Genomic DNA, 16,788 nt, shown 5'->3' with positions numbered 1-16,788 from the left:
GGTGCTGGCTGATGAAAGAGACATCCCCAGAATGCCCCCCTTTCGTGCCTATCTCACTTGTTTACAGCTCTTATGGGTCTTTTCGCTGCTTTCACATGATGCAATATCTGGGCCTCCTAGACCTGCTCTCTCGCCCAAGCCTCATAGCATTCATATTCCAAGCACTAAGTCTTCCCTGCCTGCTCAGATGCGTCAATCCGCCTATCGGTACCCTTTTCCCCGCATAGAGAACTTGTTTAGTTCTTGGTAGGAGGGAACTAATACTGTAGATAAGGTTCATTGCTATTTGCTCTCCCGTCACGCTAGCACTTAAGAGACTATCTTAGCCCAGAGTGAGGGATCACAATAAGGATTACCAAAAGTAGGCATGCGGTACCAGTCCACGACTACCATTTCTGTAACTGAACTTCCCTGCCCCCTGTCCACTCACAGTCTCCTTTTCGGACTTCAGGAGCATTGAGTAAAGGTAGGCACGGGGGCTGGAAGATCTACTCATTCAAAGGGAAAGCGCACCCCTCTCTTTATTATATCCAGAAGAAGAGCTAGTGGAATGGACCCTTTCCTCATGCCAGCGGGGGAAAGAAAAGAGGCCCACTACGAGAGGAGAGAGTGATTCAGCTGCTAACAAGCGCAGGTTTTTCATGAAATGAATGGTTATTCGGGAAACGTCTGTTGATGAGGAGGTTTTACATAGTATAAAAAAAAAAAGGAAACCTGGGCTCCGTTCGAAGAGACGAAGTTTGGTCCTTCTCCCTCACATGCTCCTTCCCATGAGCAACTCGGTTGGCTTCGTGAACGAGAACGCTGATCACCCTCACGCGGGAAGATGAACATTTAAAGGGCTGAAAGGGTAGCGACGGGATGTAGATGTTGATTTTGGAGGTCTTAATCCTACTGTAGTTATAATGCCTTCGACACGGTTGAGGCTTCTACTTTTCTTTGGTCCCAGCATGACCGACCAAGCGTAACGACCGCAGAAGGTACGGCCGAAGAATTCATCTCCAAGTCAACAGCATGTCGGGCAGGTCAAAGGTGATCCTCAAATCCGGGGAGAATCGATAGGAACCTAAGCGAGGCCGAAAAATTGATATTACGCAATCCTTACTGTCCATCTTTCTTTATCCACCAACCCCCGGCCCCCAATAGAATAGAGGTTAATGCCTCGTGAAAGTAATTACTGGCAAAGCCATACTCCGTAATATCAGAAAAAATATCACATAACGTAGATCCGCCGGATCCCCAATGAATGACCTGCTCGACTATTTTTGAATATGTCCAGTTTTCCGGCAGGGATATTTATGTCTTACATTTAGTTTTTTTACACTTTCGGTGACAGCATTAAAAAGTGTATCCACAGCCTTTTGCTCCAGGGGATCGTAGTTCAAATTCGTATGGGGAGCGGGGGAGGGTTAGATTAGAGGGAGGGGGACTGCGAACGCCCGTCCCATGAAGCGCCAGGGAACCATGCATTCCTCCCGGGCTGGGCTCAGGGACTGCAATCAGCCGCTTCCCCTGTAGTCGTCAGCTCGTTCTTGACAGATCCGATCGGGTGTTCATAATCTGGAGTAAAAGGATTCGTCCTCATCCTATCCTCATCCTCATCCTCATCCTCATCCTCATCCTCATCCTCATCCTCCTCCTATCCCCTCCTCATTCTTCTTCTATCCTTATCCTCGTCCTCGTCCTCATCNGGGATCGTAGTTCAAATTCGTATGGGGAGCGGGGGAGGGTTAGATTAGAGGGAGGGGGACTGCGAACGCCCGTCCCATGAAGCGCCAGGGAACCATGCATTCCTCCCGGGCTGGGCTCAGGGACTGCAATCAGCCGCTTCCCCTGTAGTCGTCAGCTCGTTCTTGACAGATCCGATCGGGTGTTCATAATCTGGAGTAAAAGGATTCGAACCTTTGCATGCCGGTACCAAAAACCGATGCCTTACCACTTGGCTATACTCCATACGGCCTTGTTTTGGACGATAGAACGGGGAGAGGGGGACGGGAGAAGCAGGGCTCGAAGAACGAGCCGTGCAAGACAAGAACGCGGGGATATAGCAAGTAAGCAGCAAGTTCTCTCTTCACGGACCGACTACAACAAGCTCGCGACTCTAATAGAAAAAGACGGTAAGCTCTCTGCTCTATTTGCTTGCAATGCGTTTACCTATCAAAGTAGGCGAACGCTTCTGTAACCTTAGACTCGTTACGCTGTTCGACTGAACTCGTTGGCTCCGCGCTCTTACTATTTCGATTTCCAAGCGGAACCCGGTTTGAGAACCTTCTCTCATAGATTCCTTTCACCAAGTCATCGCCAGCAATCAGCTCTTATCCCTTGGTGTGGTGTCAAAGGGCGAGTTCCTTTCTTGTCTTGCCCAAAAACTTGCTTGATTCTCATTGGAGAAAGACTCTCCCGCGGCAAGGTTTGACACATAGGGCCAGCTGCTTTCTTTATCTCGCTTGCCGTTAGCCTGATAGAGGGAAAGGCGCTAGCCTTTCTTTCGGTTGGGGTCCGTCCCGGGGCTTAGACCGCTTGGGTTCTATTTTTATCGAAGGCAGTCAACGTGCACGATAACTAAGGCATTCCTCTCCCAGGTGTTAGACTTGTAAATCCTTTGCTCTTTTTCCTTCTCTCTTCCAGTTCTCTCCCTCTACTTTATTTGACAGGGGCGGAGAAGACCACTCTATCAATAAAAATAAGACAGTAGCAATTCAGTTTCAAATGGTTTGAGCTTGGAAGCAACCTACTATCTATCGATAGGCTAAAACTGCTATTGGCTGCTTTGCCTATCTATTCTATTATGGCCGGCTTGGAGACATCAGAGGAAGACCGTCATTTCTATCCGGGTACGATCATAGCTTCATTCATTCGTTGAACCTTGGGGATAACCATTAGCATTGAGGTCAATCACCACACCACCTCTATCATACATACGACATTACATGACGCGAGAGTGCATGGTCAACACACACCTACCTAAAGCGCCTACGTTCCGCTTGCAGCCAATACAAGCACAACCTAACTTGCACGAGATTCAACAACCGAAACTACTGGTAGTCCCGAGGGGACGGCATCCTCCTATACTATAATAGTTAGCAGTACTGAACAAGCGAGTCATCGGTCGGGGGAAAGAAAAGGACCGCCTTTAAAAATAAAAAATTATATTTTAAAATGCAACGATGACAATCATGTGAAATGATGACTACCGTGCAAGCCATCAGATTAAGGTTTATCTCCGCTTTTACTTCATAGCATGAAGGGTTATGCTATCTATTCATGAGGCCATTATATGGCCGCCAGAGATCACTGTAATGCTCGATAAACGACCCCGATCCCATCGTCGATGGTCATAAAATGGCGATAGAAGCACCAAAAGCAGCGGTAGAATCGATGTATTGATGCCCACGGATCCCGGATATTGCTTCATCCAACCCCATCCACTACCCATGATGACAGGACCCCTCGGCCAAGGAACCGACCCGAAACGGGCGATTCCTATCCCTGGATTGGATGTCTACCACCTCTTAAAAATAAAAATGAAATGGGCTAGCTAAGGGGCAAAAGAGTAGTAGGCTTTCAAAGAATCCCCTTCCCTGCTGTCTGTCCTTTCCTTTTTTGTAGGAAGGGAATCTTTTTCAAAGCGCCTACCTTACCTTAATAGCATGTCAGCTCCTGATCTGAACAAAGACTGAAGTCAGATCCATCTCATCGAAGTAAAAAAGAGCTATCTCGTCCGAGTCCCATCCCGGATCTTCTCTCTAGGAGCCTAAAAAGGTCATATGCCATCTCACCCATGCCAATCCGCTTATGAGTTATTTTCTTATGTGGACTCCTTCCGATTTATTTTCTTCTTCTTATTCCACGTACGATACATAGAGCCTATCCACCTCCTTTGCGGAATACCAGATCCAGAGATGAATTAGCGGATCACAGGGCTAAGTCGAAGCATGCCTGAACCTTCTTTAGTAGTGAGCCGTACCGAGTAGCTCCTAGCAAGGGCTTCAAGATCACAGTAATGCCTGCCAAAACTTTCCTTGGGTACGAATGTCATGTTCAAAGCTGCTTTCTCATGACACCATGGAAAAGATCACTGACGAGCTCAATCTCTAAGTGTTAAATTGTCAGTTTCCTCCTCTTTTTGAGCCTGAGAGATCATATGGGTCAACAATTCTCATTTCTTAGTTACAATAAATAAGCCCTTCTCAAGGAAGTGAGCCAAGAGCCACTCATCTGAGCCAGCGGATTATAATTCTGCTGTGCCGGTGCGCAAAGCAAGCACGCTTAGACTGCGATGTGCAATCTTTGGTCTGCCTATCATTGTCCATTAAAGGCTGACTCCGCTAGGCAAGAGGACCACTACTGGGATTTTTCAACTACTAACTGATGACCGGAGGACTACTCTCCTTCTTCCACTACTGANGTTATGTTCGAGTGTGTAAGCATTTATTTCCTCGGTCGATTCGTCTGCTCAAAAAGCCTATAATTCTTATCCAATTGCTTCTTCCATTCCAATAAGTCTTATGAAACGAATTCGGCTGGAGATAGGCATTCGGATTCGTTACTTGGGGCTGATGAGGGTAAGGAATCCGTTGTTTCGGGATAAACTTGATATCTGAGTTTGGCCTCGGCTTCAAGGGAAGAATTCCTCTTCAGCCGGTTCAGATTGAGAGGGAAAGAGCAGCCCTAGGCTCCGCTTCTTAGAATGATGCCTGTTGTATGATCTATCGGATTTTTTTATTCTATTCTCGGTGCTGTTTTTCAGCGAATGAAAGAAAGCGCTGATTCCGCAGTTCCTTCATCAGATTTGGGTGCTTTTTGAAAGAGCTGCTTCTGCGAATGACTCAACGGATACTACTTAAAAATTTCCCATATATATATTAATTTAAGGAAATGGGCATTCAAGCCCTGCCCCCTCTTCCGATTAACGCACCAAAGATGGGAACTGTTTGGATTGAATCAGACTCTCAAGTCTTGGTTCAAACTTTCAAGCAGTCAATCAAGCAGCACTGACCGCTATTCCATAGATAGCATAGAGCTCTTACACAGCGCCTAATAGGCTAGCTTCACTATAAAGTAAAGGCTTGATTTACCCGTCCTTTGTCTTCTAGGCGTCGGAGGAAGGGAATCGAATGACATTCTTAAGGGGTCTCTGCCTTTTAAGGTTTCTTTCTCCTTGGCGGGGGTCGGCGGCTTAAGTCTTTGCCTGGTATGACAGTTTACTTTTCTTCACTGACAGCATTTCTTAAAAAAAAGGGCGACCTTCCCTTCAATTCAATTTTTCAGGCTCACTCCTGTCTCGCAAAACCACTGGTCGTTCGCGGAACACTTGCAAGATTACCCTCAACTCATGGTAAAGATACCGAACTTCACTTGCTCCACAGTCAACCATTGGTTTTGCGAGATAATAGTGGGGGCCTAAGAGAATAGTAGATGTCGGCATTTCAGCTCCTAAAGGAAACAACAGTCTTATCTTTCTAAGGTGCATTTATGTCCATATAAGAGTATATTCTAGCAAACCAAGGGAGACCCAAGCAGCTTTTTTGTCCTAACAGGGGATTCATTCGTGAAAGCAGTTCTGGCATATGCCTCTTCCTTCTTTCAAAGATCGGATTCAATAGCTGTGGATTCTGTGCATCCATTCAAAGATCGTACATTCAATTAAGAATGAAGTATGTGAGTCTTTATTCTAAATAAAGATTAGAGCGAGCTCTATCAGTCCAATAAAAAGACAAGCCATAGAGGCTTCCTATTGAGTAAGATTTCGCTAATATGGGCATTTGGGGATCCCTTTCATACTATATATATAGATATTATAGCATCTTATTTTAGGCATCTTTCTTCTAGTCTCCTGCTCGTACATTAACAAGGGAAGTTGTCCTTCAAAGAGCGTATTTGAAAACAACAGTCAAGGAATCAGTCCCAACAGCGTCTACGTTAACAAAGGATACTGTAACAAGAAAAGTGCTTACTCCACCAGCTGCTCCTCACAACCGAGTCTGGCTATCTTCCGGAGACTGGTATCCTTACTTAGGTACCCCTAATACGGCTACTCTCACTGCGGTTATGAAATCTCGACGCGCTACCACCGCTTTATTTAAGAAAAAACTCAACTAGAGCTGGAAGAGCGGGAACTGAGACTGCACCAGTGTCAAGTCATCGGAAGAATAAAGGCATTCCCGATACAGCAAAGAAGCCTTTTGATGGAGCTAGCTATATCCCATTTTTGCAAAAAAAATCGGATAATAGCCGAACTCAAAGCTCTTTATCCCGAAGACGAATGGGACTTTTCCCCACTCATTCGGGATAAATTCTTCGGGGGCCGACAGGTGAATCGCGAATATTCCCTTAAATTCCTGGATCAAATGCGAGAGGATTTAACTACAAAAAAGCAGCAAGCAAGCTGTGCCACCCGCCTTCACCGTCAAATTAATACGTGGAATTTAAGGGAAGAATTCGATTTCCCTCGCTACCTCTGAACGGAAGGGCCCCCGTCATNCTTCTCATTGGGCCCGCTTGGACATTGAATCGGTTCTGATCTTCGCTAAAAAAGTAAGGCCTTACTTGACGAGTAGAACTTAGTTACCCGCTTATTGGGATCTGAAAGAAGCTTAGTTTCTTTGCTTTCTTTGTTTCAACCCAGGTCTGGGAAGAAAGGAGCTAACTGTATTCTTACTGCTAGCAATCAATCATTACAGCTTTTTGCATAAGGGAAGTAAGATGGAAGGCCAAGGGCCTAGATGAATGTTATTCGACTTGAATGATTTAAATTTAGTCGAAATTATGTTGGTGTTAAGTCTACCGAGAGCGTACTCGTACTATAGCCTGAGGATGGACGTAGTTCAGGAGAGCAAGGAGGAATAATTCTATCAAATGGCAAGGAGAAAGGAGTATTTCAAGCATTTCAAGGAGGACTATTTCAAGCCATCTAGTTCCATTCCTTCGCCTTTTCAGGCAGTCTTCGTACCATTCCCGGGTGAGAATATAGATGACCAATGCGAGTAAGGGTATCAAGTGATATACGATTTTATTTTTTTTAATTTTCCTGGAACCACTCTTCTGAGCCTGTTCTTATGGGATTGGGGTCCCTCTTTTTGCTGTGAAGGGTTAGCCCCGTAAGTCCATCTCTTAAGTCCATCTCTGGGGAGTTCTCTTGCACTTATAGCTCCTTTCATATCTTCTGCCTTCTCTTCTTTTTCCCAGCCAGCTGGGAAATTTTCTGTGAGCAAGCCTCTTTCTTCCTTTGCTGTGGGACGAGGCCAGTTCTCTTAATCCATCCAGAGGGAGTACCCCATAAGCCAATGCCATTCCATTCATTTCCCGTTACCAGCCATTAATTAGGAATTAGGAGTTCTGTCCATGCGATCTAACGGACTAACAGGACAAGCAGTAGTTTTGAAAGGAAATCTGGCAAGGGAAATCCAGCAAACAAGGGATAGGGATAAGGCAAGTCTTTCCAGTAAGTGGTCGCAAGCGAATTACCTAGGAAGAAGCCCGTTTACTAAGAAGTTCACATGCAACGGATCTCAAACAAAGCGTGGCTGACAACGCCAAGAAAGTATGGCTTACACTTCCTTAGGAAGTAAGAACTGGTGGAAGTGGGCTGGGTAATTTACCACAAGGGCTCAGGCCTAATTGGACTTATTAATAGTTTTAAGTCACAAAGGAATTCTTCCTTTCAAGCAAGAAGGACTCGGCTTACTCACCAGGAATGCACCCTAAGGGAGAGTTCCTGGATCACTCAAAAAAGGTAGTAAAGAGATACTTATCCAAGAAGCTAGTGATTTGGCTAACCTCAGGTACCTTCCCAATCGAACTATCGTGCGTGACACATAAATGCCGATTCCATAAGCTTATTTTACTCATTGCTATTAGTGGAAGAATGCCCTCAATGTCCATGCGGCTGCCTTGAACGAATCCCATTCGTAGTTCTGAATAAACCTCCTAAGTAAATCCGGACGGGAAAAATTCCAAAGGATCATGCCGAGTTCCAGAAAGATTATTTTTTCATCAAAGACCGAGGTTGGATGCGCGTGACTAATCAATTACCTGCTGCTTTCCACTAAGGGTATGAAAGGTGATCTTAACTATAAATATAATATCATAAGAGAAGGAAGATCGTAGCCTAGAAAGTCTTACGTGCTCTCTCCTCTGACTTAGATAGAGAAGGTTGAAGCTTATAGGTGGTGCCCTAAGCGCAAAGAAGCTCCCATCATGCTACTTCCACTATATGCTTAACACATGCGAGTCGAACACGCTCTGTAAACAAAGGTCGACCATTCTTATCTAATCGAAAGGCTAATTCGCGATAGACGAGTGGGCGAGACGGAAATGGGGGTCGTGGAAGAATTGGGTTCGAGTCCCATAGCCCCAATGTGTCGAAATAGAATGATTGGGTCGACCAGGCCCAGATCATTTTTATTTGTTTTCCGGTATACCGCTCCGCGAACAAGGAGCGAAAGAGAACTAAAAAGTTCCTATGGTTTTCTTCCTAATTCTGATTTTGGTTTTCGTATCATGGATCTTGGTCTATGATGGCCTTTTTATTTATTTTGACGATTGGATCTCTCTATGAATGGAAAAGGGGTGCTTCGGATCGGGAGTAATCACTAGTGATAGGGCAAAAATAGGGAGTAAGGACAAAGGAAAGAGCGATGCCTACATTCAATCAATTGATTCGTCATGGTAGAGAAGAAAAACGGCGCACGGACCGTACTCGAGCTTCGGATCAATGTCCCCAGAAGAAAGGAGTAGGCCCACGTCTTTCAACGAGAACACCGAAAAAACCAAATTCAGCTCCACGTAAGATAGCCATACTTGTCTTTTTACTTTTCATAGTTTTTGCCGTGACCTATTTAGTCTGTATTCTACTCGGCTTGGATTGGACTATTTTTGTAGTCAAAGTCCAATCCATGCTACTGGTAAGGTCGTTCCGCCTCCTTTTTATTAGACTTATTGGGGAGGCGGTCGGTCCCGGTACCCTAATTCTTCTTCTTTGTATTCTTTCTAGCCTGGGAGGCTATACCTATTACAACATGGAAGATCCAGCAAGAGGGGAGGGTGGAAGCGGCGCCGGTTCTTCTCAGCGCCCGGTCTTGGATCTTAATCTGCCGCCTGGCGGAAGGGACGAGCTCTCCGACCTTGTCGCGAAGCTCGATCAAGTGGAGAGAGAGATTCGCCACTTGAGCGAATCCCGGATCGAATCGCCCGAGGAGGGTGAGGCGCGCCAATTTAGTTTGTCTGGCCTCCATACAGTTCTTGACGAAGTCGAGAACCTGTTGGAGCAATCCCGACAACTGGATGGGTCTCGTGACCAAGAACGGGCGCGACAGCGGGCGGAGCTTCGAGAGCCCTTTCGTCTTTATGAGGAGGCGGAGGCCCTTCTTGATGCTCGAAGGCAGGCCCTTGCGGAAGCAAGTCTTTCCCTCCAGCTACAACTCCGGGCCCAAGACCAATTCCTTCAAGAAGGGCAGGAGGGAAGAGGTGGTTCAAGACCCCTGTGAGCAGTCTCTTTGATCAAATAAGGAAGGGATGGGATACGACCGCTCCTGGTGTTCGAACTAGTCATTAATGGTCGGCTTCATTGGTATCCTTTATTTTTTCTTTTTTTCGGTATGCCGCTCCGCGAGCAAGGAGCGAAAGAACCAAGTGGGTTGTGGTAATGTCAGAATTTGCACCTATTTGTATCTATTTAGTGATCAGTCTGCTAGTTTCTTTGATCCCACTCGGTCTTCCTTTTCCCTTTGCTTCCAATAGTTCGACCTATCCAGAAAAATTGTCGGCCTACGAATGTGGTTTCGATCCTTTCGGTGATGCCAGAAGTCGTTTCGATATACGATTTTATCTTGTTTCAATTTTATTTATTATTCCTGATCCGGAAGTAACCTTTTCTTTTCCTTGGGCAGTACCTCCCAACAAGATNGGGGTGCTTCGGATCGGGAGTAATCACTAGTGATAGGGCAAAAATAGGGAGTAAGGACAAAGGAAAGAGCGATGCCTACATTCAATCAATTGATTCGTCATGGTAGAGAAGAAAAACGGCGCACGGACCGTACTCGAGCTTCGGATCAATGTCCCCAGAAGCAAGGAGTACGCCCGCGTCTTTCAACGAGAACACCGAAAAAACCAAATTCAGCTCCACGTAAGATAGCCAAAGTACGATTGAGCAATCGACATGAGATATTTGCTCACATTCCGGGCGAAGGTCATAATTCGCAGGAACATTCTATGGTGTTAATAAGAGGAGGTAGAGTGAAAGATTTGCCAGGTGTGAAATCCCATTGTATTCGAGGAGTCAAGGATTTGTTGGGAATTCCGGATCGAAGAAGAGGCAGATCAAAATATGGTGCAGAAAAACCCAAATCGATATGAATGGAGGATGCCTCTGGAACTTCTTTTTATCGGTCAGGAGAGGTACGAAGTCACTCGACTGAAAGGAGAGGGAACAACCACAACGTTATGCCCTAAAATAGAAACGGAGCCCTTCCGAATGACCTATAATGGAGTCTAATCTAATACACTAGACAAGAAAGGGATAAACCGGCATTAACTTTTAAAAGCGAAAGAAGACCGCCCGTCCGATTTCTTCGTCCGGTTTTTTTTTACTTTTTTACAGATATGACAGATATTTAGTTTCTAAGTTTCCGGACTTGCCCTTCGCACGATTCTATCATAAAATGCTTGTTCCAATCGGAACTGCATGCAAAGTAAAAAAATAGGTTCTCTTATTTCTATAGAATTCCTGTATTATTGAAGGAGTTCCATTTTTTATTCTGAAGCCCGGAGATGGATGGTAAGGTGGTTTCTTGTAATTTTTAAAATATTTTCGTTAATATGGATTCCCCATAGTCTCGGTGTCTGAGGATTTTTAGGATCCTAAAATAGAAGCACGATATGATTTCTTCATTATAGATTTAGATCTTTTTATCGAAAAACATGGATAGGATTTCTGACTTCCACTTCCTATAGGACATGAGGGCTTCAAGCCTATGCTAAGAGAGTCAGGTTCCTGTCTCGATCCTTTTTCTTTATTCTTTTGCTTTCCCTGCAAAACTATTCTCGGAAATTGATTGCTTGACTTTCAACTAAACAATCAAGAAATTCTCTTCCCTTAACTTAATAGGGGCAACTCCTACTAAAAAAAAAAATTACTTTAAACCTGTTTTACTCTTTTTGTGGTAGTTGTCTGGACGTGGCCTTTCTTTAATTCCTTAGGTTAGGGAGTGAGAGGGAGGGCTAAGGGGAAAAGGGTGGCCCCTTATGCGCTTTTTTAGGAGGATAAAACTNCTACTTTTTTTTTTTTTCAAAACCTTTCTTTTTTTCGGTATGCCGCTCCGCCAGCAAGGAGTGCCACGCACGAGCGGAGCGAAAACAAAGCAGGGGGAATTATTCGTTGGGATAAATCCTTTGATTGCGTATTGAATATAGATCCATGTCTTTCTTGTTCCACTAGCTAGGACAAAATTATCAGATGTCCATTTCGTTATTACAACCTTATTTTTTGATGTCAAAGACCAGAAGCTATGCGCTAATTATCATTGGATCTCGGTTGTTCTTAACAGCGATGGCTATTCATTTAAGTCTTCGGGTAGCACCATTAGATCTTCAACAAGGTGGAAATTCTCGTATTCTGTATGTACATGTTCCTGCGGCTCGGATGAGTATTCTTGTTTATATCGCTACGGCTATAAACACTTTCTTATTCCTATTAACAAAACATCCCCTTTTTCTTCGCTCTTCCGGAACCGGTACAGAAATTGGTGCTTTTTTTACGTTGTTTACCTTAGTTACTGGGGGGTTTCGGGGAAGACCTATGTGGGGCACCTTTTGGGTGTGGGATGCTCGTTTAACCTCTGTATTCATCTCGTTTCTGATTTACCTGGGTGCACTGCGTTTTCAAAAGCTTCCTGTCGAACCGGCTCCTATTTCAATCCGTGCTGGACCGATCGATATACCAATAATAAAGTCTTCAGTCAACTGGTGGAATACATTGCATCAACCTGGGAGCATTAGCCGATCTGGTACATCAATACATGTTCCTATGCCCATTCCAATCTTGTCTAACTTTGCTAACTTCCCCCTCTCAACCCGTATCTTGTTTGTTCTGGAAACACGTCTTCCTCTTCTATCTTTTCCCGAATCTCCTTTAAGGTATGATATAGAAGCTCGAGAAGGAATAGCAAAACCTAGTTTACTTCCCAGCTCTGAACGCGATGTAATAAAACTTATGGTTGACGCCGTAGAGAATATAAAGCCCATATGCTAAGTGGAAAAAGTAGGAGTAGCAGGTACTATTTATGATGTCCCTGGGATTGTAGCCAGGGATCGTCAACGAACCTTAGCTATTCGTTGGATCCTTGAAGCAGCTTTCAAACGACGTATAAGCTAAAGGATAAGCTTAGAGAAATGTTCATTTGCTGAGATTGGATGCTTACCGAAAGAGGGGAATTGCACGTAAGAAAAGGGAGAATCTTCATGGACTGGCTTCCACCAATCGTTCTTTCTCGCGGAGAACTTTTCACGACTTCTCTATCTAATGAATCACTGATTTCGGAGTCTTTTGCCTAGGGCAGCTATTCTGCCTACAGACCCTACTTTTATAAATCATACAGGATAGGGGAAAACTTCACTTCCTTCCTTGCCGTCAACCGACCTATAGTCGCTGAGATAGTAAAAGAAGAGCACCTCATAAGTAGAAGTAGTCTTCCTTCAGCTCGACCAATGGCCTGTTTTTGAGCGTTTTTCTGTCAAGGTCGCCGGTTTCGGAGGCTTTTCCGCGAGCGGTCTAAAAACGAAACGAAGCAGAAAAAGCACGAGTTCCCCTTATAATGGTTCCTTCTGGAATAGTGAAGGTCGGACAGTGCTTTCAAACTTACGGGAGGAGGGGAGCACCTGAAATTAATTTACCAAAGGGGGCAGGCCAACCAACGAAGAGCTGGCTAAGCATGGCATTGAGGGTTGCGGGTTAAATTTCTTGTCTGGAGTCGCTGAGCTGGTTCGGTCGGTAAGTCCCTTGGTACGCTCAGGTTAGCCTGTCAGGGTGAAGGTAGTGGATTTTTCTTATGAAGCGTCTTCCTTCGGCACCCTAGGATTTTGAGTCTAGTTATAACTTTCCTTTCACATGTAGCTGGGCCCCTTGACCTTTATCGCGGAGAGTCTTACGCTCGTTCTCTATCTCGTTCCAAGTATGGTATTGAACTCGTACCCTGTAGGTCTAGCTACCTGCGCTACGTACCTAAACCTCTTAGTACTAAATTTTATTCTAGTGCCAGGCTGGACCAAGCCCTTTTTCCCTAGCTTCCCTTAAAACTTGGGTAACGACCTTCTTTTCTTCTCCAACGTAGCTATGCCTATGCCCCTTGAAAGCGATCGCTTCTAGAATAGAACTCAAAGCCCCGATGTTTAGTAGAAAGACTTCGGTTTCACATTGCTAGTTGCGTGTACTTGGAACTTCGATTGGCTTAGGCGAGCATGGGCAATATCCTAAACTACCTCTCGCGGATCTGACTCTAACCAATCACTGTCAGTCCTTCTGTCGTTCCCTTTTCGTTCTTACTTAGATTGGGTTGGTCTTCGTAATGGGTAAGAAGACCGGATCCCCTTATGAAAGAAGCCATCCCGGCAGTCAAAGCTCTTCGAAGCCTTGGTCATATTAGTCCTACCTTGCCTAATGCCCTTTCTAAAGGCCCCTCAAGCACGCAGCCCCAAGCGTCATGCCCTGAAACCGTTGGTTGAGACGATCTTTCCTATCTGTTAGCAGGATGAAAGCCAAAAATAACTGGAATTATAACACAGGCACGCTCACTAAACTGACTGACTGGCCTTACTGAGTTAGGTTTGTATGTAAACGCTATGCCCCTTCACTAAAGGATCTGCTACCGGATTGCTGCGCTTCTCAGGGCCCTCTTGGCAATAGTGTCCTTTCTTATGTTCTGCCTTGATGAGTGGGGGAAGTAGCCAAATTAGGATATCACTACGGGCAACTACAGCGCAGGAAATTAGCGATCCTAAAAAACTAAGCTCTCATGATCACTCGTCTAGATCTCATGCTTTCTGCACTACATATTTTAGGCTTTATTTTGCTTTTATGTAATAATCCAATTTTTTGGAGCTTTGGTCTTTTTTTTACTTTTGGTTTCGCTTTTATAATTTGGAATGTGGGGGGAGGGCGCTTTACCTTCTTTATTTTTTGGCATAGACGGGGGATTCCTTTATATGGTCTTTTTCCTTGAGTCAGGACCTCGGGCTATGGAGCCAGGTTTGGTCCTAGACTTGTGCCCGGTTTCGGGACCTGTGTTCGTGATCGGGCGTGTGGGGACTGGTTGGACGTATTATATATAGAAAGAGAAGGCACCGCTTCCGAACCAGGGGGAAGGCCTTCAGGCACTTACTTTCAAGTCACCTCGAGCGGGCGTTAATGACTGACCGAAGGCAGAAGGCATTGGTACGTACTGACTCGCCTGCGCTTGGCGAAGGGATATAGGCTTTGTGCCAGAACTGATTGCACTAAGGCAAGCAACTAGTGAAGATGCCGAGAATCGGCCGATCTAGAGTACGGTCTAATCAGTCCTAGCTTCCTAACCTTTCCTAGTACTAGTAGGAAGGGAGACATATCCTGCCATAGACTTTTTTATTTTATACCAAACAGGATTGCTGTAACTGGTACAGGGGCGGGACAACTAATCCTTCTAAAGGAATAAAACTACTGCTACTGCAAGCCTTGAACTGCCAGGAGACTTACTATTTTTCAGATGAGCTGGACCGGGAATCCATATTGACATCAAAGAATGAACCAAGCAATTAACGATCTTACAGGTATATGCCATAGGAAGATGTAGCTTATGAATGCCTTTTTACTAAATCGGCCATTGAGCCAGAGTCCTGCACTCAAGAGAGCAAGTCCGGAACTCCATAACTAGAGGAATCGGGACAGACTGATAGAGCATACCCGGAATGAAGAAAAGAAGGACCAGATGGGCTCAACGCGGAGCAAGCAATAATACTTACAATTATAGTGACGGAGAGAGGGAACCAGTATCGAATAAGCAAAAGAAGGAAACCAGTAAACAAGCAAGACAGCTAAGCAGGAATCGAGATTGATAGGAAGCAAGCAACTGATTGATTGCGCATAGCATAGCCCAAGCAAGGAATAGGAAAAGCTAAATAGGAAGAAAGGTTAAGTGAAACTAAATTTTTAGGGAGCCCCCTTTCTTAGTCTTAGTCGCGGTAGTTTACTTGCTTACTTGTTAGAGTAAGGCTAATAAAATTCTTGTTTAAAAGCACTTACTTACCAAGCAAGGACGTTAATATATATTCAAAACCACATGAGATAGGCACATACATCTATCTTTTGCCATCTGTTATAAACGATGGAGCGGGAATATGACTGAAAGATGGTATAGGTCCACAATGTAAAGACTAAATCCAAGCAAGCTTTGTTAGGGGAACTTCCCTTATAGCCTTTCCCCGTGGAAGTACGATTTTCTTTGGTGAAAGGATAGCAGTCAAGCCACAAGAGAAGAGATCATTAACATCGACGCTTCCAAGATCCAACCTAAGAGAGTAGGGAGTTCGGTCAGAGACTAGAAAAGTACGAAATCCTCCTTAGCACAAGCACTAAGTAAGCTCCCAACCTCTCCCTTCCGAATCCGGTCGAGCACTTCGTTCCTTACTTTCCAGTCTTTTTCTGAAGTTCCTGAGATCTGACTGTCAAAAAATAGGTTCTTCTGACGCTTCATTGTAAGATCGGCATACGAGGGTGTCAGCACTAAGAAAGGAAATCGGACAATAAAGATCAGTACTAAGTTAGAAGGAAACTAAGCATCCGGCCCTAAGAAAAAAAAAAGGAGAGTACCGTCAGTGTCATCACTTAATCGGGTACATCTGGGTTGGTGGAAACTAGGTCCGCGTGTCAAAGAAGATCTCCGTTATGGAGTCCCTTCTAAGCAGGCTCAGGATATGGGCAGCGCATATGACAGACGATCAGGGAATTTTATTATTTTTTTTATTAATAGAGTACCAGACTTCTCACACGGCTATATGACCAAAGATCAGGTCTCCGACCAAACTTCCCTTAGCGACTTTGAAACAAGACATTTCACACTTAATTAAAAGGGCTTAACGATGCCATAGTCTGTACACGCCTGACTTATCCCTTATTCAGGATTGGTTATTTTATCATACCGAAACGAACTTAGTTTATCTAATTCCAACCGGAGCGATGTTGGGAACTTGCACTCCTGATAACAAAGAAAAGCTGGATTCTATCTCTTCCTTCTGTGAAGCGTATGATCCTTCGGCACCTCTGGAGGTTTCCAAACCAAAGTAGCGGACTTAGCAGTCCCTACCCGAGTCAAGCTTCATCCTTGGAAGAAGACCTTCCAACACGATGACCTCAGCTTCATGGTTGTAGCTGGTAGACCCGTCTACCCCGGACGAAGTTATCAATCTTCCCGGAAGGGAAAAGGCATAGCAAGCATGCTAAGAGCGAATCCCTCAATCAAGCTTGAAAGCGAGTTTCAGTGATCTGAGGGTGAATAGATAGAATACCGGAATCGGAATTCCACTAGTGAGGTAAGCCGTGCTTTTCGGTAAGGGCTAATTCGAAGATCTTAGTGAATAGGGCACAGGACAGGGATCTCCTTGATCGAACTTTGAGCCACCCTGGACTTTGGCCAGGCCCCGGTTCCCAGGGTTAGAGTATTCCCTATTAGAAGCCTACTCAGATCAGAACTAAACTAGTTGATTCTCTTTCGCCTATCGGCCGGCTTTAAGCAACCTTCGCATTTCCTGCTGAGATCCCAA

General features: G+C 44.9%; 1 protein-coding gene across 1 annotated transcript; it reads left to right on the top strand.

Moving 5' to 3' along the window:
* On the top strand, window positions 11,278-14,270 carry LOC109327659 (putative cytochrome c biosynthesis ccmC-like mitochondrial protein). The gene has a single exon (XM_019560829.1). The coding sequence runs from the start codon at window positions 11,456-11,458 to the stop codon at window positions 12,248-12,250; it is 795 nt and encodes a 264-aa protein (XP_019416374.1). The 5' UTR covers window positions 11,278-11,455; the 3' UTR covers window positions 12,251-14,270.

Source organism: Lupinus angustifolius, chromosome LG15, assembly GCF_001865875.1.
Source record: "Lupinus angustifolius cultivar Tanjil chromosome LG15, LupAngTanjil_v1.0, whole genome shotgun sequence".
Taxonomy (NCBI): Eukaryota; Viridiplantae; Streptophyta; class Magnoliopsida; order Fabales; family Fabaceae; genus Lupinus; species Lupinus angustifolius.
This window is presented reverse-complemented; position numbering and strand designations above follow the sequence as displayed.